The following is a 25874-nucleotide window of genomic DNA, read 5'->3' on the forward strand; positions in this document are numbered from 1 at the left end:
TAGAATTTTCTGTAGGATTGTGCTAGTCTGTCATCTGACCTGAGTGAATTAGTTTGATGTCAAAATGGCTGGAATGCAATGATGTAATGAGTGCTATAAAAAGGATGACTGAAACAATATTAGGCTCCGTAAGCAGGCTATGCTGCAAGCATCCTGATCTGATGCTCCTTCCTCATGTAGGCCAAGTAAGGTTACACTGAATAAAAATGGGTTATACAGCTCATTACCTTGTAACAACAAGGATTGTTATCAGTGGTGCGTTTGAATGACTGAATGTAGACCAACTGTCAACCGCTTCTCAAAACTAACAAGTTTAAGATTACATTTGATTAAATGCTGATGGTTTCATAAACTGTGTCTCCACAACGGCAAGGTGGTTAGGAACGGAAGAGATGTGGGTCTACACAGACTGACAAACAAAAGGTAGAGTTAAGCTTTCTGATCTCAGAAGTGCTTTGCCTCCAAGTTAAACTATGTGATCAAACAGGGCTTTAATTAAATGATCAAAACTGAGCTTGATGCTACCAGATTAACAACTCTTTAGTTAATGGAAAAGCTCAGAGGCCTGAGTTACTTTGTGCATCACCAGACAAATAAATCCAACCAAAGCTGCAAAGCTAGCGGGACTGTATCACCACGACTGATGCATTCATCATCTCACTATTCTCCAAAACACTGCCACAACTTTCTCATTAGCTCATCTAATTACTTATGAACGTAGCATCCAGCTAGATATTATTGCTGACCATTGTCAATCGCTCTCACGGCTGAGTATTCTCAAATACACATTCTTTATCAGCTGCACAATTTCACATTACCGTGTCTTTACATTCCCATTTTCCTCCTGCTCTCTGCCTCAGCCCTCCCACATCTGTACCAGCTGATATTTCAATAGCTTGCGTTGGGTGTGGCAAACAGCTACACACTGCTTAAAGCCGTTAAATATAGGGATGGGAGGCGGATTATACTATCTATACATCAACACTGCTTTCCTGAATGCACAAGCCAGCACTGTCTCACTGCATGTAAATGTAGCCTTTGTTTGCTCCTCCCATGTGTATGCTGATCACTTAGGCTGGTTTATTGCTATGGTGTGCTGTAAATTCTGTTGAACTTTGAGCTTCCATCTTGTTACCCACAGGCAGAAAATGTACGCTAGTAAAAATGCACATGGAAAATCATCTAGTATCATGAGCTAAATCAGTACAATACTCCACTGCTGCTCTATATTTCTCTATAGATATATATGTATGTATGTATGTATGTATGTATGTATGTATGTATGTATCACTCTCTCAGACTTGATGGAATTCGGTTCTCTTTTATTTTTCAGTTTTCTCCCCTAAGTCAGAGCAATTAAGACAAGCGTGCAAACGGTGCACATCTGCATGTTGGTTTGCCAGTACATTTTACAGCTTGCCCTTGGTTATGCATATTAACTATAAAAAATGGATGCAAATGAAGAGGCTTCAAGAGAATTTACTGAGTCCTTAAAGAAGGGAAAGTCTGCACTACACATTTTAGGTATGGATAAAATGATGGTCAGTAGTGCTGAAAGTATGTTGATGTATAGAAAATAAAATCAACTCATCTTTTAAATAATCTTATTCTTTCAATTATAACCAAAATTTGCTGATAACAACTTTGCACTGTGTGAAATGCTACTTTTCCCTCCATCACACTGATACATATGATATTTACATGTATCATTGTGTCAATTTAAGTATCAACATATGACAATGGTCTTTTGTAACCTGTATGTACATTTGTCATTATTTCCATATTACTAAATGAACTGAGAATCAATATAGAAAATTGTTAATAGATTTACTGGTTATGAAAAGCCATATCATTACAGCCCTATCTTTGAGCCAAATATGCAAAAAAACTAAAAAACCCCTGCAAAGATATGGTAGTACAATGGGGAGTCTAGCTTCTGTCACTTGTTAGTAGGGCTCATTAAAAGCTGCAGGTCCAGGCTCACCTCATGTTAAAAGAAATGTCACATTGCTTTGGGTAGGGTAGAAATGGATCAAAACTCTACTTACTGGATTATTTTTTGACAAATGACAATACACTTATGTTTTATAGCAGTGATGGCTGCATGAGTACATACCCGATCTTGGCCTTCTGCTTGGTCTTGGAGGAAGGTACAATGCAGGCCTTCCTACAGGCCTTCTCTTTGGGTCTTGCCTTGCCATTTCCTTTATGCTCTCGGTCCCGGTGGGTCTTGTACTGAGAGGAAGAGCTGGGGAAGCTCTCAGGGCTCATGACTCTGGGGATGTTCTTCTCACCGCGCTGACGAGCTTTTGCAATTGCCTCTGATATTATCCTATTGGCCTTCTCCTGCTTCTCCAAATGCATTGACTCCATCTGATGATGCGTCCTCCGCGAGGTCCTCTTCTCCGACGAGGAGCTTGATGAGGATGAAGATGATGAGGAAGAGGAGGAGGATGATGAGCTGCTCTTCATTGGGGGACTGAGGACCCGTACCTGGCTACCAGGACCATTAGTGTTCTTTCGAGGCTGAAGAGAGAGGAAGAAAAATCAGAATGATAATTAGTATTATTATTATTTTATAGTCTTTAAGTGTAAGTGTTAATCAGAGACCTAGTAACACAAAAACCTATGAAGGATGACATTTGACCTTTAAAGTACAGTCAATTGGGAATGATGTTTCACCACCCACAAAGGAGGACATAGCTTTGACCATCCTTGCACTGACTGTGTTCATTCAAACACATGTTGGATTTTGACACATTAGGTCCTACATGAGCATAGATTACCATCACCAATCACTTAATCATGCATTTCTCCACATATAGATCTATCAAGTGAGATATTTTCAGTCAGGTTTCACATTAAATTCATCCCACCTCTTAGGTTACTTTTTCTGTATAAAAAGATCAGCACACAGGATCGTTCAAAACATGTCTCCATACATTTAACTAACAAACAATGACATTATTACAGAGAGCGAGAGCATGAGCATGTTCCAAAGTCATGTAGCTCAGCTAATAGATAACTAATACAAGCAAACGTTTTTTCTTTAAATTACAGAAAAGGGTACCAGCAGTTGTTGTTACAGTAAGCAGAGGAAAATGTGATTATCAAATATGAAAGACGGGCTTGGTGAAAAAAACACTGCAATATTGCTGCGGTGTGACCGTTGCATGTATCACTCATTCAGAAAAACACAACCTTCTGATGACTGTGTGAACAACTCAGACAGCAGAGCTTGTTGCTGTCCCCGTCTCAGATGCTGGGGGTGGGGGGTGTACCTGTGTTTCTCAGCATGATGCTCACTTTCACTGCCAGCCTCTTATCTAGCTCTACGAGCAGACGCTAAGCATGTGAACGGCAGGCGGTTTTTCCAAAGAATTAATTTAGATCGGGTGGGAAGGACTCAAACTCTGAAACCGTGTGACAGAAAACTCTCCGAGCCTGATACGCATTAAATTCTTTTAGGTGGAGTAAGCTATTAAAAAAAAAAAAAAAAAAGGTAGAGTAAACACTGGCTCGGTGTAGCAGGTTACAGTGAGCCTTGCAGACATAAATAATCCAGCTTGCCTGATACGTGATAATATGTGAATAATAGATGGCGTGACTGCAGTTATGCCTACACAAGCGCCTTGTGGTGGGCCTTGAGCCCAACGGAGAGGGAACCCATAAATGGATGACCTAATCTAAAAATGAGTTGCGTATGCTTACATGGCCCAGGCGCGGCCAGTTGCTTTTTTTTTTTCCACACTGCTAGCTAAATAAAGAGAATTAAGCTCTCCAACAAAGTGGGGGTGCAGTGGGGGGAGTTGAATAACTAGCATTTGAAAAGAAAGGAGAGTAAACACACACACACACACACACACAAACAAACATATACATACAAGAGCTGCATTATGATTTTCACGTGTGCAACGCTGCTGAGGCTATTAGGAAGAAATTTACTGGATCATGCTGGAATGTTCTCATTCAAGTTAATGGTTAAAAAAAAAGAGGGGGAGGGGTTGAAAGTAATGCTTAAGAGCGGAAGAACATGAGGGCAAATAAAAGAAGCAGCGAGAGGAAGGGCAAAAAATATATATGAAAACAGGCTTCTATCAGAGAGGGGGGAGAGGAGTGAGAGGAGAGCGAGAGAAAAGATAAAATGCACCAAAACTGAGAGCACTGCAGCTGTGTAATACATCTATAAATAACTGAAATTACAGCCTGCCAGCACTGCAGTGATTTCAATCTCTCTAGCAGCACGTAGTCCTAGTGAAAACGGTGGGGACAATTACAGCCCCATGAAAAGGTAGAGTAAAGCTCCATTTGGGCCAGCCAGCTTTTCCCTCGCTCTCGTCCCCCCCCCCCCTCTCATTTCCACATGTAGTGTAGCACTCTGGTGACTGACAGGCTCAACTCATGGAGGACACACACCTCATATACTGTAGATAAACTAACAGTGCAGGCCAGCATGGAGAGAGGCATTTCAAAGCTAGGACTGGATAAGCAATGTATGGGGGTGAATAGGCAGTGGGGCAGGTGAGGAACAGAAAATACCGTAAATCTAGTGTGCCTTGATAAGGTCTAACACAGCAATGCAAATGAGTATGAGGGGAGGGAGGGAAAAAAAAAAAGCAGCAATGAGTTCAAGATGGCGGCAGTGCAGCATGAGCCAGTAGCAGAGGAGGTTGTTCAGTTCCTGCCGAGCCCCTCCTCCTCCTCCCCCTTGTCCCTCCTCCTCCCTCCCGGCTCTCAGAGCAGCTCACTTACCCTTCCTCTTGGCCTCTTCACTGTAGACATGGTGTGTTTTTTTTTTGTTTTTTTTCTTCCTCTTTCCTCCCCCTCTCCAACCGGCTAACAAAAGCCTTGCCCTTTCGCCGGGTTTTTTCTCTCTCTCTCCGTTGCTCGTTCAAGCTTTCTCTTACAAAACGCGCTCACTCTTTCCCTTTCAACAGTCGGTTTTTTCTCTCGCTCTTCCTTGAGCCGTGTGTATCCCCCCCTCCCCTCCCTCTCCCTCGCTCGCTCTCTCTCTCCTCGTTGGCCTCCCCTCCTCCTCCTCCTCCTCCTCCCCGGTCAGCTCCTCTCCTCGGGCAGTGTGAGAGCGCTGGAGCCGTTCGTCTCCTCCTCCCCCAGCGGGCAGGGCTCAAGAGGAGCGCATGGGAGCTCTCTCTCTCTCACTCACTCACTCACTCACACTCTCTCTCTCTCGCCCTGGTTTGTCTCTTCACAGGGTGATGAGGGAGCAGCGCTGTGGGCGGTAGAGGAGGTGCGTGGCAGTCCAGGAAGCTCTCATTTTGCCGCTGCGTGCTGCTCCGCCGACGTCCGGCTTCACCGAAGTCTCCCCTCGCTCTCTCTCTCTCAGTGCGTGTGTGTGTGTCAGAGTTGCCTTCCCCCTGCCTCCTCTCTCCTCCCCTCTCATTGATTCCTCTTTCCGGCTGCCTTTCGCGTGCGCTTCTCTGTGCCTCTCTGAGCTTCTCCCCTCTTTATGAATCGTCCTTTCTCGCTCTTTCTGCTTTGCCGTTTCCCTTTTTTTTGGCGTCTCTCCTCGTCCTCTTCACCAGCCCGGTATAAAAAAGGTAGGTTACTCCTTTTTATTACACACACCAAAAAAAAAAAAAGGCTTTTGTGTTAGCTTGCCTACTTGTTTGGCCGGTTGTTTTTTTCCTCCTTTTTCACCCACTTGTCTTTTTCCTCGTCCTCCCCTCGCTGCCCTCCCCTCTCCCTGGCTGGGGCGTGTGTGGCAAGCGCGAGACTCTGGCAGGCAGAGCGGCGGAAAATGAAAGCACAAAGCAGCAAAATGCATCAGCATGAATATTAGAGATGTCGTTAAAACCCAGACTCGTTTTTTCTCTCTCTCTCTCGCTCGCTCACTCGCTCTTTCACTCTCTCTCTCTCTTTGTAAGGAAGTAGGCCAGCAGATGGTGCTAGCAGTTATTACATTAACTTTCACAACTTAACCCCCAAAGTACTGGATTTCTCCCACACCACAGATTGTCAACATTGTAGCTTTTTTTTTGGGGGGGGGGGGGGGGTGCTCATGTAGATTACTGCCAGCAATATGCTGATTTATTTATAGAACGGCATCTTCCAGAAGTACATAAGGAACAAACAGATGAACAAATTCCCAAAGGCTAAAAATATATTCCTGATACAAACAGCACACAAAGTTTCAAACATTCGGAGATGAACAGTTCTACTCGCTTTCAATACAAGACACATGCAGCCTTACACTACACTGAGTCGCCTGTGGTGTATTCAAGCACCTGTGGGGTCAAGACCTGGTCATCCTGCTGTGACTCTTCAGAAAAAATATGGGATGTGCCCAGTATACGCAGCTCTTCCTGTGCACCAGAAGCTATCTTGGAAGAGAGCAGGCCTTTCAGAGGACTCCTGACTGCGTGCTACAGGGGCCATGTGCAACGGCCGGCACATGGTATTGGGAATTATGCAGACACACGGCTGGCCTGAAGCCAGGTACAGTACACAGCACTACTGGGTCAGGCCTGAGTTACCAACAGATAACCCCCCTCCCCTCCCCTCCCCCTCCCCCCCATCAGCTTTTCAATCTTTATTTACAGGGCAGAATCAGCTGAGCATTCCTCATTCCTGTTGTCCAGCCAACAACCTGCTTCACTTCTCATGCAGCTGTACACATCGGGCATATGGGAGTTGTGCAGTTCAACCAGATCTGCTGCCCACACACCAGGGAGTAGGAAGGGGGCATGCTTTTGAAGCCAAGTCTTAACAAAGGTTGCAATTGCCAAACGCGATACATGCAAAATATCAAATGCTGGCAAAAGCACAAAATGTTTGTTGTGTTCGTTTATATATTTATGTAATATGATACAATGACTGCATTCAATTTCCTATATACACACAATTATTTTGTATCGATTATTGTTGCATAATTTATCAAATTGTTCCATTTTGATTCCTCTCTTCCCTGCAAAGCAAACTATAATAATTTGTTGTGAGTGTACTGTTCAGTTTATTTAAGTGTGGTGTGAAAGCTGTGGGTTAGTGTGTGTTGGCTACAACAGAATATGACTTAACCTTGTGTTTACAACCTAAATAAACCTATGCAACTGACCAACTGGATTCATGTGGACAGCCTTTTTCAAAATGTGTGTGTGTATATGTGTATAAGTAGATAAGGGGGTGATTATAAGACCAGTGGCATGAGCACTGTAAAAATACAGATATGATACTGGCGTTGGAAATTCTATCACTATATCGCTGTGGTTTGAGTAGTTTTACATTTTACGGTTGTATATCACTTACAAGGAAAGACGTTTACAATGCGTGTATGACAAGATTCTTTCAAAAATGTGCATAACAGCAGCAGCAGGCATCAGATCCACCTACCAGCCCAGGCCTTGGAGTTTGGACTTTAAAGCAGACCACATGCTTACAGGGAGCTGAGCACTAGCGTCCTCTCCAAACTAAACAAATCCACCATCAGATAATGCCCACCAGGGTACAGCGCTTTGACTAATCACACAAACACTGTAGCAGGCATTGAGTCATATAGGTAGGAATTTAGCTCTTTTCAAATTGACAATAAAAAAAAAAGTCTCGACTAAACGCTCTTCAACAATTGAAATGAAAACAAAACCACGTCCTTCACTATTGAGTCTGCAGGTGGTGTGCAATGATTGTGCATACTCTTGTACTTGCAAAAGCACACGGTGGCCTTTCCACTGTCTAGGTGGAGAGCAATGCTTAGAGAAGCATCAAGTGTCAATTGACACCTACGATACAAACAGCTACAACAGACTATTTGATGAAAGGCAAGAAGTGACATTCACAGAGTCTGAGTGGCTATTAGTATTGATAAAGCATTTTCTCTTCGCTGTGCTTGTTTGTCACAACAAGCACACAGAAAGAAAGCTACAGTCAACAACATACACATGCTTCCAACAGTCACATGGCATGAAGCTATAGCTCCTTGGCAACTGAACAGTTAATATGCAAACAAGCCTGGCAGCTCTGTATGAGAGGGAGTGGCTTCCTTTAAAGAGAGATGAGGGAGGGGAGAGGAAGAGAAGGGGAGGGAAGAAGTAGAGCTGGTGGGTGAAAGAAAGCGAATGGAAAAAAAAAATGTGTGTGTGTATGTGTGTATTTGCGCATGCAGAGAGATAGGGTGGCTGCAGAGGCACAGGTGTCTGGCTCTGAACACTCCATTACTTCCTCATCAAAGGGCCCGTATTAGTGCGCCACCGCTCTCATTTCTTGCCTGTACCACCGTGAGAGTCCCCGCTAACTCACCATTAGGGAAATGAGAGAAGAGAGCTAGCAATGCACTGAAAATGACAAGATACCCAACACCCGTCGGTGCTTCAGAGTCTGCAGCAGCATGCTATTCTCATACAGGGATGAAATCCAGAGCCAAATGGCTTCTAATGTCACCCAGCGTTAATGGCCACATTATCCACGGTGCAGTGGACGAGAAAAAAAAAAAGAGGTATTTTGATCGATTACACACTGCTGTAGACAATACACATGTTTGGTATGGTTATTGTTCATTTCAACTTTTAAATACTATGCAAAAAAGCAGTAAAACAATACTTGGTTTGAGTAATGCTACTTAAATTGGTGGTTAGAAAAACATTCAGGACTCAGTTTCAAGCTCAGTGTAATCATATACACAAGTGTACCAAAGGCATCATAAACAATACACAATATCCTTGAGGCATCAAACACACACAAAATTATGGGCTACTGTTATGTAACTGAACCCTCATCACACACTTGTAATTTGTGTTACAAGTCTCCAATTTTAATCATTGTACTTTTAGCTGATAACATCCAATCTAAAAATATCCCAAAACCTAAAGAGAAAATACTTGGTTTGCTTATTTCACTTGATCATCCTCAAAATCATCAAAATTGTCCCTGATACATTTCCTGTTAATTAACTAATCATTTAAAATTGACAAAGATCTCTTACACTGACTCTTCCTAGTGTTGGATCAATAATAGAAAAATAACAACCGGCCTTTGCAACAAAGTAGTGCAGCATAATTGCACGTCCATCAGACAGCAACCAGTGTTTCCCTGAGGTTCAGAATTGATTTGTGGTGGTCTGATATCCCATACTTGAGAGTCTGTTGCAACACAGACTGACAGCTGATTAGCAAAGGCATTTTTCAGGCATGTATAAGACTGACTGCCTACATGAATGCTGCAGTCTGGTAGCAATTTGTTGTATCCTCATGTTAAAATGCAGCTCCTAAGAGAGAAGGAAGTACAAAATATATTTTTAGGAGTTGAGGTTGCTGGCAGATCTATTTGGCTGGGTGTTCAATCATTTATGTGGGAAACACTGTAGCAACACACATCTGTGATTAGGGAATAAGTGATGAAGTCTGAGTTAGTCAACAGGAGAAGCTGCCTTCTTCTACAACCCTGTACAAAACAACAGAATGTCTGATGCCATTACCTCACTTTTCAGATATCCTTTAAAACATTTCTTGGTACTGTTTCATAAGAAAAGGTTTGGGGCCTTCTTATCTCTCCCAGAGATAAAAACATCAGATGCCTCATCAACCGTAAGAAGATCTGTACCTATGGCTTGGCTAATAACACGGATTGCACTGTTAAGTTTAAGTGTGATTAGGCCCTACTAATTAGGCCTGAGGCTGGAGGCCAGTTCACAGCTGGGTTGGAGTGTGAGGCAACAGCACGATTGATATATGAAAGGAGACATTACGCGCAGCCATGCTTCCTCGACCAATTAATATAGAACCATATATTAATGAGAGATACAGTAGCTGAGGCCGAGCATGGTGCCCTCTAAAGAAGCTGCTGAGAGTCTATTAGCATTATTATTTGTCAGGGCCTGTTCAATCTGGCCTGCTGTACTGTGACCATGCAGCCTTCAATCAGCCACATGGAAGAGTTGTGTAGAAGAAACGGGATAGTATATACTCTCAGTACAAAGTTATACACTTCAGCTGTAATGTCATATTAAAAAGGGCCCTGCACAACCACACATTGTGCAGTAGTGGGAACTAATAGTAATGGTTGCTCTTCTAACTCCAACAGGTACAGGCCATTTATTCACTCATTCAACCACTCTAAACATAATATTGGGTGTATCAACAACATTGTAAACATTCTTGATTAATACATATTTCAAATGGACTGTTGCAGTGGCAGAATTGAAATGGGGGGGGGGGGGGGGGGGTGGTACCATCTGTCCCAGTACCACATTTAAAACCTGTGAAAAGATTCAATTTAAGTTTACCACAATGTCTTGTCTCAGCTGTGTCTGCCTCACATGCTGCCTGCGCTTCACTGAAGTGGGTTTCCCGCCCTTGCAGCTACGTAACAAGCAGCGCCTCTAAAGTGTAACAGATGAAAGAAGTTTAATCAGGTGACAGAAGTGAAACCGCCCGAGTGACTAGACGACCAGTGTAACAGGCTATTAGGAAACGTTACACTTTCTTTTAGTTCTTTAGTGTGAACAGTTTCCTGACGATGCTCTATATCACCACCATTATACTACCACTACACTACCATTGACAGCTGACTGCTGGTTAACTGCCCTGCCATGCTCAAAAGCACCCGGTCAGCAGTTTTTGAGCTCAGTAAGCAGGTACCTCATTCTCATTCTCATTCTCATTCTCATTCTCATTCTCATTCTCATTCTCATTCTCCTTCACACACACACACACACACACACACACACACACACACACACACACACACACACACACACACACACACACACACACACACACACACACACACACAAAACCGGTGATGCCGTTGTGCAGTTTCTTGGCTACAATATTCAAACAATATTCATACCAATTATAACAAATACTATAGTTAATTTGAGGAAAAAGACAATTTAAGCCATCTAATACCATTTTTTGAATATAATAGACAGCTCCTAAAATGACTTTTCTTTGGTTTTAAGGTTCCAAGTATTGACTATTAGTCATATGGGAACTGTGAGCCCATTTCAAAACACACAGCACAGTACAGGCAGTGATATTGCTGCATCCTTTGGGTTAACTTTGCAATAAGCCCAAAATGTAAAAAAGTGAAGTAAGCAAAGTTCAAGACTAAACAACTGTATTGGTCCCGAAAGACACAGCACTGCCAGCAGACTACCATTCCTTAAGCGTGTGTTTGTGCACAAGCCCGCGTCTGCTATATTTATAAAATACAAGCATAAAGCTCTGAGGTCCATTATCACAAAGTAAAAAACGTAAATACATCCGGCTTTTTTATTTCCCTCCTTCCTTTCACACACATTCTCTCTCTCCCTCTGTCACACACACACACACACACTAATCTTGACACCAGGTTAATTCTATGCCAATACAAATAACTAACTGGTCCCAATGTAGCAGGGATGTGCCTCACCACTACAGCCCTCCTGCACTGCCGAGCTACTCCAGTCTAACGAGCTTTAACAAAGACAGCCTATTAGCTCTCTATTATGCCATCAGCTAATTGACTCCATTATTTAATCAAATTCAGCACAGACGGCTATTCCTGTTGCTGATAAGAGGGTTTATGAGTGCATGCGGATCCAAGTGTTGCAGATACAGGTTGTAGGACCGAGTCATCAGGCTAGGACAGAAGTGAACACTAGGGGGGGACTGTGAGGAGAGAGAGCAGGAATGCAAGGTAAAAAGAAAAGAGGTTTCCCATCACCTTCAATCTATCAGTCCATACAAGATTGTATCTTAAAATAAAATAGAAACAAAAACAAAAAGGGCAGTTGGGAAGAGATAACCCACAATGCTGTGTGAAAACCTGTGATATATCAACCAGTCTTAAGGAATGTATTAAAATAATTCCACATGCTATAAACAAACCAGTAAATTTATATTACCAGGAAGTCATATTGAGATCAAAAATCCACCTTAAAACAGAACAGCTATTCAAACACAGTAGCCTTTCCTCAAAAACAACTACATGCCTCTATCACCACATTCTTCATGATGCCCTTAAATTCTTCAATGGATGTAAATGTTTCTAAATTTAGATCTTTTTCCAGGTTATTCCATGCCCAAGGTGCATGGTAGGAAAATGCAGTTTTCCACAGACCAATTCGAGGAGTACCTTTATTCATACATGGACACTCTTTAAATGAGCTGAGACTGAGAAGGGTACACAGGTAAGCAGTTTACCAGTGTTGTTGTCTGCGAGTGGTCAATGATGCCCAACGCACCAAATCATAAAATGGAGAAGGAAACATGTATATAAAAATAGATCGACATTATCAATCACACACAGAAATAAGTTTTTTCTTGGCATTGAAAATAAAGCAATATTTACTACATGCAAGATGAGCAGTATGTACACTAAATAAAAGCGTGTCATCTATCCATACACCCAAATATTTGTACGAGGACAACCTTTCAATGGCTTTACCATCGACCGTGAATATACTAGATCATTAAGCAACTGTGAGCAAGCCTTTGTGAATACCATGAACTTGGTTTTCTGAGCATTTAAAAAGGTTTCCAGACTGACAAAACCTTCCTAATTGGAAGTAATTTGATCTTCATAATTGGCAGCTTAATTACAAATGTATTGAACTGAAGTGGCCTCTTTGCATTTTATCATTTAGCATTTCAACAGCCAAAAGTATCCATCAAAAGTCTTTCTGAAATCACTACAGTGTGATTAAAATATGAGAGATGTGGATGGGCGTTGGCCTCCAAAACTCAGATTGACCAAATCAGTGGAGGCCTTTCAAACCTCATCTTAATGGAGGGTTTATACTGAATAAACACCACACAGGCAAGTTCAACTCAGAGACATGATCTCTGTATCTTAGTTTAGCGTTGTCATGACACCTTTTAACTCACTGATAGCTGTAAGAAGCTGCCATGGCTTGGGTTTGCGTGTTGTGCAGAGTACCAACTCGGACTGGATCTGCCTCAATCAAGCCTGGTGACTGAGAAGAAAACGGAGTGATTCTAACTAGGGCATGTGTCCTTCTTGCTTCTTTAAGTGTCAGCTCAGAGAGCAGTCGCTCAGCAAGATTTAAGATGATATTTTAAGGGCTAGCGCTGTGTGTGTGTGTGCGCTGGGTGAGCATGAGCTAAAGTGAAAGCACAAGGCCATCTATCCACAGAGGGACACCCTTTACAAAAAGTAGCTGACTTCTGTATTTTACACGGCAGCAGTGCCATTGTAGATCCGTTCCTATTCAAACACTTTTTATCACTCTGAATGCAGGCCTCTTTCATGCTCAATAAAATAATACACTTCAATCTGTTCTGAGGAAGTCAAAGTACAGCAATAGTAGTCGTGTTCTCACATTATTTGTTGACTTTTGTTGAACTGTAACAAAACTTCAGTAGCAGAGTGCAAGTTCTCTTTAAAGAGTGATGTGAAATTTCTTCTCAGGCATTTTGGAAAAAAGGTCTTCAGATTTATTACAACTTTAATTTTATTTTTATAGTTTCAAAGCAACAATAAACCAAAGTAAGCACACCAGTAATGTTGGTACTAATCCCTCATTGCAAAGACAAACTGAGTGATAGGTTAAAGATAAACCTGCAGCTAATTAGATTACACTTGTGAACTGGAATAGCGGAGGTATTTGATTATTACTGAAATGAGACTCCTCTCCCAATAATGTGGACTTGAAAGCGGTTGCAGGTGTTGTTTTGCATATTGAACAGCACAATGCTTTCGTTTACTTTACATGACGCGTCACAAACCAACGCTGTGAACGTCCGGGGCTGTTCTGTTACGGCGGTTGTTCTGAGTCATGAGGTGGTTCTCTTTGAATCAGAGATGGCACCGCAGGTCAGACACCAGGCAGTGAAGTGAAGCTCGACTGTGCAAAACAAGCAAACCGTATGATGCCATTCATTAATGGGAACATCTGTGCAAACTGAAGAGTGGAGCTGAGAGGAGGTCCCTTAGGATGTGATAGAGAGAGAGAGAGAGTGTGAGAGAGAGTGAGAGAGAGAGACAGACAGAGAGAGGGGGGAGGGAGGGATGAGGTGGAGGGGGAATTCAGCAAGGGGCTTACTGCCAGACCTTTACAACTCCTTCATTATTGAAGCACTGCAAGGGGAGAGCGGGGGCCAATGCCTGCGTAGAGAAGCGCACGCACACACACACACACACACACACAAGCGCGCACAGATGCAAGCACGAACATCCGCAAGCACGAACATCCACGCACAAAAAAAGAAAGACAGAGCGGGTGGAGAATCAACCAGCAGCCTTCATGATTTGACGAAGTAAGGATTTTTTTTCCCCTTGCTCTAAATTCCACAGGGGGGAAATCTTGCAAAGTGCAAGTCAAGTGTCTGTGGAATGAATCCCTGCAGGAATTGTAGAGGTCAGGCACACAGGCTCTCTTCCAGAAACAGAAAGGACATGATGAATTGGATCTGTTATAGTACTAGTGTTCAGAATCATGTTTTCTGTCTAAGTCAAAACTTATTACGAATAATTATTTTTCAAGCTTATCTATCTATCTATCTATCCATCTATCCATCCATCCATCCATCCATAATATTAAAGTGCACTATGAGGCATGATACCTTCTTCCTTTAAACATGGTGGCAAAATGAAATGAAAAGTACATGTCCACATCATCAGAACTTGATGATAACTCAATATGAACACAACAAACACCACCACACGTCTTGTCCTGCAGCTTAACTTGTTGAACGAGCCATCAAACAAACATCCACCGGGGAAAAGTGCACCAATAACGTCAGTTAGCAGCTAGATAGATAAACAGCATGTAAACATACCTGCAAATGTTACTTAGGACCTTCTAGTTGCTGGTTTGGTTGTTCTTTAAAATTTGCTGTTAGTAACTTGCTGTTTGACCATGACTTGTAGCTACAACAGTTTGTTTACTTTGTCTCCAATGAGACATTCAATTTTACATTTCATCTGTGGTTTACATATGTGCCGGACCTTGGGGGTTATTAGTACAGATCCCAGGTCTATGTTCGGTTATACCACTACTGTGCGCCAATATATGTTCAAATACTACTACTACTACTACTACTACTACTACTACTACTACTACTACTACTACTACAAGATCTGAAGCAAAACTGTTTCATCAATGGAACCGAAAACGTATGACTCGCCATTAATTTAATGTCTGAAAGCAGACTAGGCTTTTCTTCTCTTTGCTGGCCCCTTGTGCCATGGAGGAGATTATCATGAATATGCTTTGATTCTGTTTTGGAAAGATGATATGTCTGGATGAGAAAATAAAGCTTAAATCATGATTATTTTGTGTTGTGTGGGTTTTGTGTACTACTTTATTTTCAAATCAGACACAGCCTGTTTAGGCCTGCCAACTGACTGCATTCCACATTGAGACTGAGGAAAATGGATTTGAGGCAAATGTATAGTCGACACAAGGAGTTAACGGGAACCCGAATGTGTAGCAACATTGTTATAGCGCCGCATGTCAGCTGAATCTAAGTAAATAACCCTGGAGCCTACACAAGTTGCTGGTAGGTATGGTAACCCTTTAATGTACAAGTATAAATCCACCCTCACACTACACCACTTACTGCTCACACTTTAAGAAGTTGGTATAAGACTGATTACTCTGTGGACAGACACTCAACACTGTTTGAACTCAGAGAGAGTGAGCTGTCAGAGGTAAGCTGGACTGTTTTACCATCCTTTCATTGCTGCATCTCATCCAACTGTGGCCATGTATATATAGTACATAACTCATTTCAGCGCAGCCAATCACTGTGACAATCAGAGTGATTGCCAGGCTCTGTAACAGGGCAAAAAGAGAGCAGCAAGTGATGACCAATCTTAATAATAATGATAATATAACAGAAGTTAATAGAGATGTGCTGAGTGGTTCCTAAAGGTAGGTATCAGAGGCTGATTTGGCTGTTTTATTAAAAGGATTGGTACTGGTTAAAGTAACACCTACCAAATGACTATCCTTTCATTACTATACTCTACTGTGTTTGTCCACCAGCAGCCTGCAGTACAAGCATTTGGCTTGTAAATTCCACTGAAAATTAGTGTGTGATTGTGAAAAACTAATTAGGAACACCAGCTCGAGTGACCCTAAATTCTGACATCTTCATTTTCCAAATCTATGGATTCACTATAGGGATGTTTCCACTGCAGGAACTTTGGGGTAATTTTACAGGGCCGTGACCGTTGGCGTGTCTCCATAGCAGGAACTTCCCCTGAAGGACAAACTCCCAGAACTTTTACGGGGGGAAAACAAGTCCCTACCTCGGGGGAAAAACACTCCATGTGGCCCCGAAAAATTCCTGGGTGGGGCTCGAGTTTGACTGGGTGCTGATTGGGTATACTCAAAGCGCTTTTGGTGCGTCGACTCAGTGACGTCACGGTCAAAACTGTTGCACAACCGATTATCTAAAGATCGAAAATGTTGCAGTATGATTACGTAGCCTCCAAAGTCCGGTGGGTCCTGTTAAGGTCCTACTCTGCAATGGAGACATAACTGCTGGGATGGCCGAGTGAGAGGACGTTCCTGTAAAGTTCCCACCTTCTAAAATTTGAATGGAAACAGGACTTATGTTGTTAATTACAGTCCCAGTGAAACAGAAGTTAGATCTCTGTACTCTGATGTATGTAACAGAATATTTGAGAGGTATACATGCGATACAGTGTTACATAGGACTATTGTCTCCACACCCACACCTCCTCACCTGTAATTAGATCAGCAGGAGGACGAGGCACAGATGAATGACTAAGACCTCAGCAGCCACATTGTTTTGGAAATGCAAAGTTTGGGTCAGCTGCTATCCAAACACACGTCTCTTCCTATCTCTCTCCATATTGTTCTGTTAACTACTTCAACCCAAAAACAGTGACCACAACAAGTGACCGTCATTTGATTGAATGAACTTTTGTTAATTCTGAGCGCAACTTTATGACACGCATAAATTAAACTAACAAATTGTTGATGGGTTTGTGTGCTTTCTGCAAGCCGTACTGGGCCAAAGATCATTTGTCAGGGAGAAATTTCCATTCTGTGACGCTGTTGTTCAGTTACCAGTGGATTGGGTGTTTCTGTGGTTTCAACACCTCCAACTCAGTGATACATCTTTTTGTTAACAAAGTGTATTTCAGGAGTCACATTCTTCAGTTAAACTTTAATTCATATCACATCAATAATTTAAGCTCAATTTAATAGTTTTGAACTGCAATGTTCATTATTTGGATTAGGTAACTCAAGACAAATGTGCTTCAAAAGCATGAGGCTGCATCTATTGATTCAATTTGTGCACATTTAATTTACATTGCATATCTCCTTGTATCATATCTGACTCAGTATTGGCAGATATTCAATATTAAAGGCTTAGGATCCGGGTTAGGCCAGAAAACCTTAGAATTGACCTGACAAATTAAAAATAGTGGTGTAACAGAATTGATCCACGATCCGTACTCATCGCCCCCAACAGTTTGACAGACATGAACTCTCTGAAGTGCAAAATTTAACATCGCATTAAAAACAAAGTAAACAAACTGCTGTAGCTCCAAATCATAGACTGACAGAGAGTCGCTTACAGAGATTTTAAAGAGCAATGACCAAACCAGTATAGAACAGATCCAAAGCAACAAATACAGGTGCGTTTACATGCTGTTTATCCATCTAGCTGCTAACTGACTATCTTTTCCCCAGGGAATGTTTGTGGGGTGGCTCATTTGACAAGTTAAGCTGCAGGATAAGATGTGGGTTTTTGTTAGTAAGTTATCATCAAGTTCTAAAGTCACTAAGGTCACAATTTATTGCACACAGTAAAGCTATGCCAATAATAATAACAATAATGATAATGATAATAAAGTGAGCACTGGTACAGGACACACTTTGGGCAGAATCTGGTTTTTATCTAAAGTATTTTGTCTCCATTTTATGTGGGTTTATTGGTGAATTTGGTCCCCCCCCAAAATTGGAAAAACATTAAAATTGTGCCGGCTTTTGCTTTAGAGAAATATACAGTATAAAAATTCTCACTAGGGGTACTACTAATAGTGAAATAAAATTTTGATGTAGAGTTTCCCAGGCACTTTGAACTGCAGACATATTTGCGTAACATAGCCACATCAAGGCGGCAGGGACTACAATGGCAGAAGTGCTGGTGTGTGGTAGGTATATGGGAGTCTTGCCACATTTTACTAGACCAACCCGGGGAAACTGCACATTAACAGGAACACCAAGGTGGGCCCTGCACACTGCCGGCTGTAAAAGTCTGCTGTGTGACTCCAAGCTGCAATTCTGACATCCAATAAAATATGTCAATAGTGACCAGGTGAATTAAACCAACATTATTCACTTTTAAGTTGACCTGTTTTGTGAAACTAGATGATAGTAGCCGGACTCACTACATACTGAGTGATGATCAATGATCACATGCCAATGTCAACAGTGAACTTTTTTTCTTTAAAAAGTAAACAGTGACTGGAGTGAGTGAAATGTCTCGTCACCAGAAACTGGTGTAAAGTACAAGCATAACACTCAATAAACAGTTTTGACTTACAACACGTGCGTCCATGGCAACTGGCTAATGACTTCCTACCTTTCTGCTGAAGTTACCAATCAGTAACCAGCAAGCCAACTGCCAGCTCTTTGGACAATGTGACATTAAGCTCTTTCAAAGTCAAACTGTGTGTTACAGAAAAAAAACATTCACCATCTCCAAAAAGAATGAGAAAATGATTGTAGACAGTCTAACTTAAACTAGCTTTACTCTAACTAACATTTTTTGGATTTTACTTGATATTAAGACGTTTTCTTCCATGAGTTTTTTTCATACAGTCTCTCTCTCACACTATAAGACGACAACCATTGTTTCAGTAGTAAACACAAGGGCAAAGGGGTCATTACCCCTTCATGTCTTTTCTTGTTTCCTCTATTGCAGTCTACACTGAGGCCAATTTCCAAATGATTTTCATGCTCTCTTCCCCAAACGGAGTCTTTTTATATCCAGAGGAACTGCTCTAAACCACCCAGCTTTCTCTTCAACAGTCAAAGGTTAACCCGAGTTCAAGGAGGTTGCCTCACGTCACAACCAAAGAGCCTCACATTCCAGTCACACACACACACACACACACAAACACAACTCCACATTTGACCGCCGAGAACACACACAAACACACACAGCCACCAGAAAATATTCAAAGCCATTTTAATCCCTTGAGAAGAAGGCAAAGTGAGAGAAGGGAAGGAGAGAAAAGCAGAATAAAAGAGCATACTTTAAATTCAGACCTACTGTGCAGTTTGGGCTGGCTGAGTTCCCACATGCTCCTAACACACTCAGTCCAAGTACGACTCCCTCCCTCCCTCCGTCCCTCCCTCCCTCCTTCTCCTCCCCCGGCTCCTCCCGGCCTTCCCCCCCTGCAGCCCCACCCCTTCCGCCTGCAGCAAAGACCGCCTGACTTCCTGTTTACCTCTGACCCCTAGTTATCCCCCGCCCCCACCCTTATCTGGCAGGCCTCCAAGCAGACAGGCTGATGAGGCCGGATGCAAACAGACAGAACACTTGACAGAGCGAGCAGGCGAGAGCGGGCGAGCACGAGAGAGATTGGTGGGTTGTGTGTGCGTGTTGTTTGGGGGGTGGGGGGGGTGAACAGAGAAAGCATGAATGAGACGACCTATCACCATGTGGCCACAGAAGCGACAGGTTTCTCAGAGGTGTGTGTTTGTGTGCAAAGTCTTAACGTGTTTGCACGCGTGTGTGTATGTGTGGCTCATGTGGGTGGCAGGGTGAGGGCCGGGGTGTTGCATGGTGTCAAGTTTCAGGGCTGATTATGGAATTGCCGGCCCAGTCTGGTCGGCTGGTTGGCTAGGAGTTATATAAACCTCAGTAAGGTCAGGAAGTAAAGCTAGGATGACACACATACGAGAGCCAACCCGACTTGCAAGCGTGCACACACACGCACACACATACACACAAGCTCGCATGCACGCATGCACGCACACACGCCCCCTCAGTTGCTTACTGGTCAACGCAGCTCAGAGGCCAAGGCAGGGTGAGCAGCAATACCCGGTCAGATGAATAAATCTAAACCAGCAGTGCAGACAGGGAGGAGGCACCTGCTCCGTAGCCTACTAGTGGCTACAGCAGCCAAGACTATCAATGTCCACTCCTATCTCTGCTCCTCCTTTATTCAGCAAGGGAGCCATATAACACTTAGATTTAAATCCTCAGGTCTGACAAAAATGACAAAACTACAGAGTGCGGAAACAAGGCAAAAAAAAAGCTACAGGACCAATCAGTAAATATAGAATAAAATAGAGGCTACACAACAATGACCCACTGATTTAACATTGCAATCAGTGGACAGTTTAAAGGGGGAAAAAAGGACTTTTTCCATTCCTCTTCCTTGTCAAAACCTGGCACCTATATTACCCACAATGCAACATGATTCACTCAACTGTACAAATTCGGATGTGTTATGTTAGTAGCGGCTAGCCTCGAGCCAGCAGAAATGAAGAGCAGGCTACAGAGGTCTGGGTGAGCTCACTTCTCTCCAACTCCACACTTATAGTCTTCAGCCCTGACTGTTTATTACACTTCATGTAGCTCTAACCCTAACCCTCTGAAGCCTCACATGGCTTTATACTACTTTGTCACCTTTTCTGCATAAAATCAGTGAAGTTCCCCTTTAGGCTCAATGTACCCAAGTCTGGACTCGTTTTTTAAAAAGATTTATCGACTCATTGAAAATACACTTTAGCAGCAGCAAATCAAGTCAGACGTTTTAAAATATGCCAATCTCAGTTCAAAAATATGGTAGCGGGGAAGGAGCAAAAAATGATTAAAAGACCAGCTGCTGACAGATTTAAAAGATTTAAGTAGCAATGTTGGGGACTAAAATCACAGTGGCAAACATCTTTCAGTTTGAGTTGGCAGGAAAGGGTGGATTACATGTGCTACTGTTGCCCAATGCATCTCTCACAACCAACACACCCAGTAAGTGTATCAAAGCAAAATTAAGAAAAATTAGGATTGGGCTCAAGAAAACAAAAAAGAAGAAGGCACTTAAAATGAGCCACAACTGTAGGTAAAAAAAAAAAAAAAAAGAGAGAAATCACCAGAAAAAAAAAGCCAAAATCACATGTTCACTATTTAAAAAGCAAGACAATCAAACTGTCCAACTATGCCTCAGTGTACTGAGCTGAGCAACAGTTTGCCAGCTTGCCCACTGTCAGTGAGGGTGGGCAATATTTCAATATGTAATTTTATATTGTGATAATGACGTCTGACACAGTAGATCTTCTTGAAACTGTTTACTATGTAGATAAAATATCCAGAATCATAGTTTCCAACAACCTACACATGTTAAATCTCACAATTATTCCATCTCCCACTGTAACATGCTCAGAGATCTGAAAATATCAGTTCTCTCAGTCACAGCATCATGACCGACTGCTTACTCACATGAGTACACATAAGCATAAAAAACTGGCACCCGGCACAGAAGGGTCTCACTCGAGCGCCTGTGAGTTTGAACTATCATTTCATAGAAAGCCCCTGGCAGTCCAGTTCAGCTGAGTGTTGCTGAAATGACTCACAGGCTGGCCAAAACTTCTACACACATCTGTTCATTTGAATTCAGATCTGTTGCAACAAGGTCGAAGACATTATTTATATTCAATTTAACCTCTGAATACAGCAGCCTGCGACAATGGTTCAATCTTCAACCCCAAGTGCTCGTCGCAGCTGCGGCTGACCATTACAACCATTGAAAATCCTAATTAGCCGCATTCACTGCGGGGGAGTGAAGAGTGGGCAGCTATCCCCTGATGCCTTGCCTGTTCAGCAAACACACTATCAGCAGGCTCTTCACACATCAGTGCACATGAATAGCACAGTCAGCCTGTAAGCATCAACACAGGGCTGGATGTTGACACAGACAGGGAGAGGCTCGTTTGTACGGCTGTGGTTCATGGCCCCATTTCAATCAAGGACCTTTGCAGATGGGCAAATGGCCTGTGTGGATGAGCTCTGGTTTAGACAGGCCACCAGTTTTGCAGTCGCCTGCTGCCTATTGTGGGGTAGCTGAGGCAGTGCTCAACACACAGGTTGTGTCTTGGCACATGGTATCGGCATGATTTGGTTTTCAGAGATGGGGGGTGGGGTGGGGTGGGGTGGGGTGAATAAAGCCAATGAGTCTGCTTCCAGGAAGAGGACACTGTTCAGAGAGATTTAAATGAGTCACAAAACTGTAAAAGTGTTGTCATTCAAATGTTTACTACACTAAGATATGTGCAAATACAGAAAAGGTGGGGTAGGTAAGATAATGTCAAACAACACTTATGTGCTGTCAGTGGTATTGAGTCAGAAGAGGGCTGTGGAAAACCCAAGTGCTCTTATTAAAATATGTGAATTTCCAACATGTGCACTGGCTAGTTTCTGCTATTTAAAATAATATGCTTTTGTAATTGTTGGTAACACAACATCACTGAAATCTAACACAAACATCATCAAAAAAAGAACACATTAATGTGTTTGTGGCTTTGTTTAAGAGCACAGACCATGATGAAGCGTCTGCTGCTTGTGGTGCTGGACATGTGTCACTTGTGGGCCAGCAGTCTCTGTGGATGCTACTAAGTTACCAGCCAACTGAGGTCCAGGAACTGCCTCAAGCCTGTTACAGCCAGCTAATGCATTCTCTCAGCCTCCCCCTCCGCGACTCCTCTCCCTCTCGTGCTCTTCCTCTCTGTCTCATTCCCTCCCTTTCTTTCCTAAGCTGTCCGTCTTTTTCCATGAGCTACTGCTCTCTCCATCTCCCATACCCCCTCCCCCTCCCTCGAGTGCTAACCACTCTCCTTCACCATGCTCTTTTCCTCCCGCCTGCTCTCTCATACGTGCACATGCACTTGCACACACACACAGACACAGACACAGAAACTGTGGCAGCTACCACAACAGTGTGCAACCTCCCCCACACTCCAGCGAGGCTGTGTGCAAGTGCTTCTGGCTTGCCCTGACCCACATCTTGATATAGCCCTAAGTATGCTTACAGCTAAGTCCTGAAGACACTCCTGCCACTCTTAGCCTAATCAGGCCTGACCTGCTGTCGGCGTACTGGGCAGATAGACAGGCCAGGCTGGACAGACCATTATCATTTTCAGAAGGCTTTCAGGCAGCCTAAGGTACCGCCTCTCCACCTTCCCCCACTCCACCACTGATTGCAGGTTTCCTACTAGACAAACACATGTTCTATCTGGGAAAGTTAGTTAAACATTACAGGACTGGTTGGATTTTGTGGCATGATAAATGGTTAAAAACACAAAAAAATATCTTAACGTCAGTAAAGAAATGTTTTCTGTTAGTAAAGAAGAGATAATGCACTTAAAACATCTAATTTTTAAAATTAATTTCAATTTATCAACCCTCAGTTTCTCTCAGTAATCTATGTATACTAAAGAGACATCAGGATAAACGATCAAGCATAATATTCCTAAATTATTCTAACTCTATCTGGATGTATCATAAAATAACTTGTGTGTAACTTGTAGTGAAAGTGACAGAAATCAGTGAGTTTGGTGAGAGAGCTCACCTAATAGATGTGTATGTTTAAAACCAATCATTATAACAAACATGTTGGTTTGTAACATTATATTACCTTTTCATCCTTGTTCTCAACAGGTGGTGACTTTCTGCGCTCATGTCCTCTCTCCTGGCTGGAATCAGCCCACGAACAGTTGGATTCATCCTGTTGGCTGAGAGCTGCCTCCAGCTGGGGCAGTAAGTCAGGGAGGAGGTCAGGAGGTTCCAACCCCTCCAAGTCCCCATCCTGAGCCCCTGATGGCAGGAGGCTGTCTCCCAAAGCTTGAAATCCATTAGTGTTGATGGCCCCACAACTCTGTGGCTGCTCAGAGGGCAGATGACTGGCTATGCTGGCGTAGCAGCTCATAGATTCACCAAACATCTCAGAAGACTTGCAGCTTCCCTGGGTTTCTCCAGAACAGCGTAAAGCACGGAAAGGACATTCCTCTGCCTGGCTGACCGGGGTCCTAGCATGCTGCTGACCCATAACTGAAGTGGATGGAAACTGACATACCGTCCCTGAGAGCTCAGGCACTGTAGAAGTGAGAGGAGCAGCAATGGTGGTGGGCCTAGACACAGATGCTGATGACAAAGACTGCTGACTAAGACTGGCTATTTCTGGTTCTCCAGGGTAGGCAGGGTACTGCGCGGGTTGGTAGTTGGTGGTAGAACTGACTGAGTATGTGGGCAGGGAGTGAACCACCGACGATGAATGCATGGGGAAGGGCAGGTTACGGTCTTCCAGGCCTGATCCAGAGAAGGCTTGACCTGCCCTGTTCAACTGGTAGCTACCCTGCTGCTGCTGCTGCTGTAAGCAAGTGCCGGACAGAGAAGCATTTTGACTATCCAGATAGGACTTAGTTGACAGAGCCCTTGAATGAAACCTTGGTCCTCCTACACTTAGCTGGTGTGGAACCTGCTGTTGACTATGGTGAACTTGCTGTTGGCTCTGAGTTTGACTTCCCTGATGAAAGGAGAAATTATGATGCTGCTGTTGCTGCAGGGACATAGTCTGTGTGTTCAATTGTTGGTGCTGGCGCTGGTTTAACAGCTGTTGCTGATGACTTTGCTGCTGTTGCAGCTGCTGCCGTAGTCTGTGCTGCTGTTGCTGTTGCTGCTGATGACAGGGGTGGTGTTGCTGCTGTGTTTGTTGTTGTCTTACATGAATTTGCTGGTTGTGCAGTTGCTGCTGCTGTTGCTGCTGATGACAAAGCTGTTGCTGCTGTTGAGATAAGGGGTGGTACATATTCCCATTCTGGTCCTGGTTGCCCCACATTGGACTGCTACTGTTACAGAACAGCCCATTGGATTGAGGTACTTGAGTGATGGTGGCATTATGGTACTGGCCATGTTGCTCTGCAATCATACCACCATCTCCACCAACTGTGCCCCCTTGACCAGGAAATGCCTGCCCCATAGGATTCTGTGCCTTCAAGCCAATGTAGTGGCCCATCTGATGACTGTAAGTGGGCATGGCTTGTTGAGCAGATGTGGAAGAAACTGGCGGTATCATGTCTTGGTGCTTCCCTGTCCCTAGAGGCTCCACTTGAAGGGGCTCAAAGTCAGCACTGAGATTTAGCTCATCCACTAGTGACGGTGCTGAGGGGAAACCTTCTTCATCCAGCCCGTCCAAACCTCCAACAAAGAGGTTAGGGTCATCAAAGAAGTCCATGGCAGAGCTCGGAGGGTAACTGGAACCTTTGGAACTCTACTGGATCCAAGCTGGTCCCAATGAGCCTCACTCTCTACAGACTTACAACATGTCCTTTATATTGTGTCCCTGTTCAAAAAAGGAGAGAAGAAAAATGTTAAAATACATCTTTAATGTGGGAAGATGTGGACTGTTGAGTTTACTAACTAAATGTACAGTACAGGTGAAGTCTGGATCACAGCTTTCAAACAAACTACAAGCTACTTTATCAAAAATCACAACGCTGCAGATCGTATTCAGTCTGAAATGACATGGCAACTTACAAAGACTGTTTCCCCACCATATCTATTTTTATCATACATTTCGTCATCAGTGATACATGCTTGTAGGTTAGTAGAACTGCACAAATGCCCATCCAGTGTTGAGAAAAAAGCTTTGAAAAGCCAGGTAATGGCTAGGTTGGAAAGGTCTGGGAGAAATTTGGTACTGTCAATTATCTATCAGCAGTGCCTTTCATGTGTGTAGCAAAGCAGCTGGTGCAAACCAACAACCCGCCACCAGCAGGTGCCTCTTCCTGTACCCACACCCCCCACCCCCAATCCCCATAGCCAATGAAGCTGCCTGTCATGCTACTGCAGAATGTGTGGGAGGTGCAGACAGCTGAATTTCAACAGCTAGGGACAGAGGCAGATGAGGTCCTTTGTGGGTGGGTGTGTGTGTGT

At 43.3% G+C, this 25874-nt stretch overlaps 1 protein-coding gene across 6 annotated transcripts in view; it reads right to left on the reverse strand.

The window, feature by feature from the left end:
- Nucleotides 1-25874, reverse strand: part of chd9 (chromodomain helicase DNA binding protein 9) — a 75584-nt gene that overhangs the window by 45411 nt on the left and 4299 nt on the right. For 5 of the 6 annotated variants that reach the window (XM_053317218.1, XM_053316721.1, XM_053315943.1 and 2 more), the window contains exons 2-3: nucleotides 23578-25281; nucleotides 2117-2526 (exon numbers count right to left, since the gene is read on the reverse strand). In XM_053317218.1, the coding sequence (XP_053173193.1) occupies nucleotides 2117-2526; nucleotides 23578-25173 (2006 nt within the window). In that variant the 5' untranslated portion in view covers nucleotides 25174-25281. Of the gene's footprint in view, nucleotides 1-2116; nucleotides 2527-4752; nucleotides 5015-23577; nucleotides 25282-25874 lie in introns of those variants that run through there. The other variant, XM_053317994.1, reaches the window with a different exon arrangement.

This window comes from Scomber japonicus, chromosome 1 (genome assembly GCF_027409825.1).
Source record: "Scomber japonicus isolate fScoJap1 chromosome 1, fScoJap1.pri, whole genome shotgun sequence".
In the NCBI taxonomy this organism is placed as follows: Eukaryota; Metazoa; Chordata; class Actinopteri; order Scombriformes; family Scombridae; genus Scomber; species Scomber japonicus.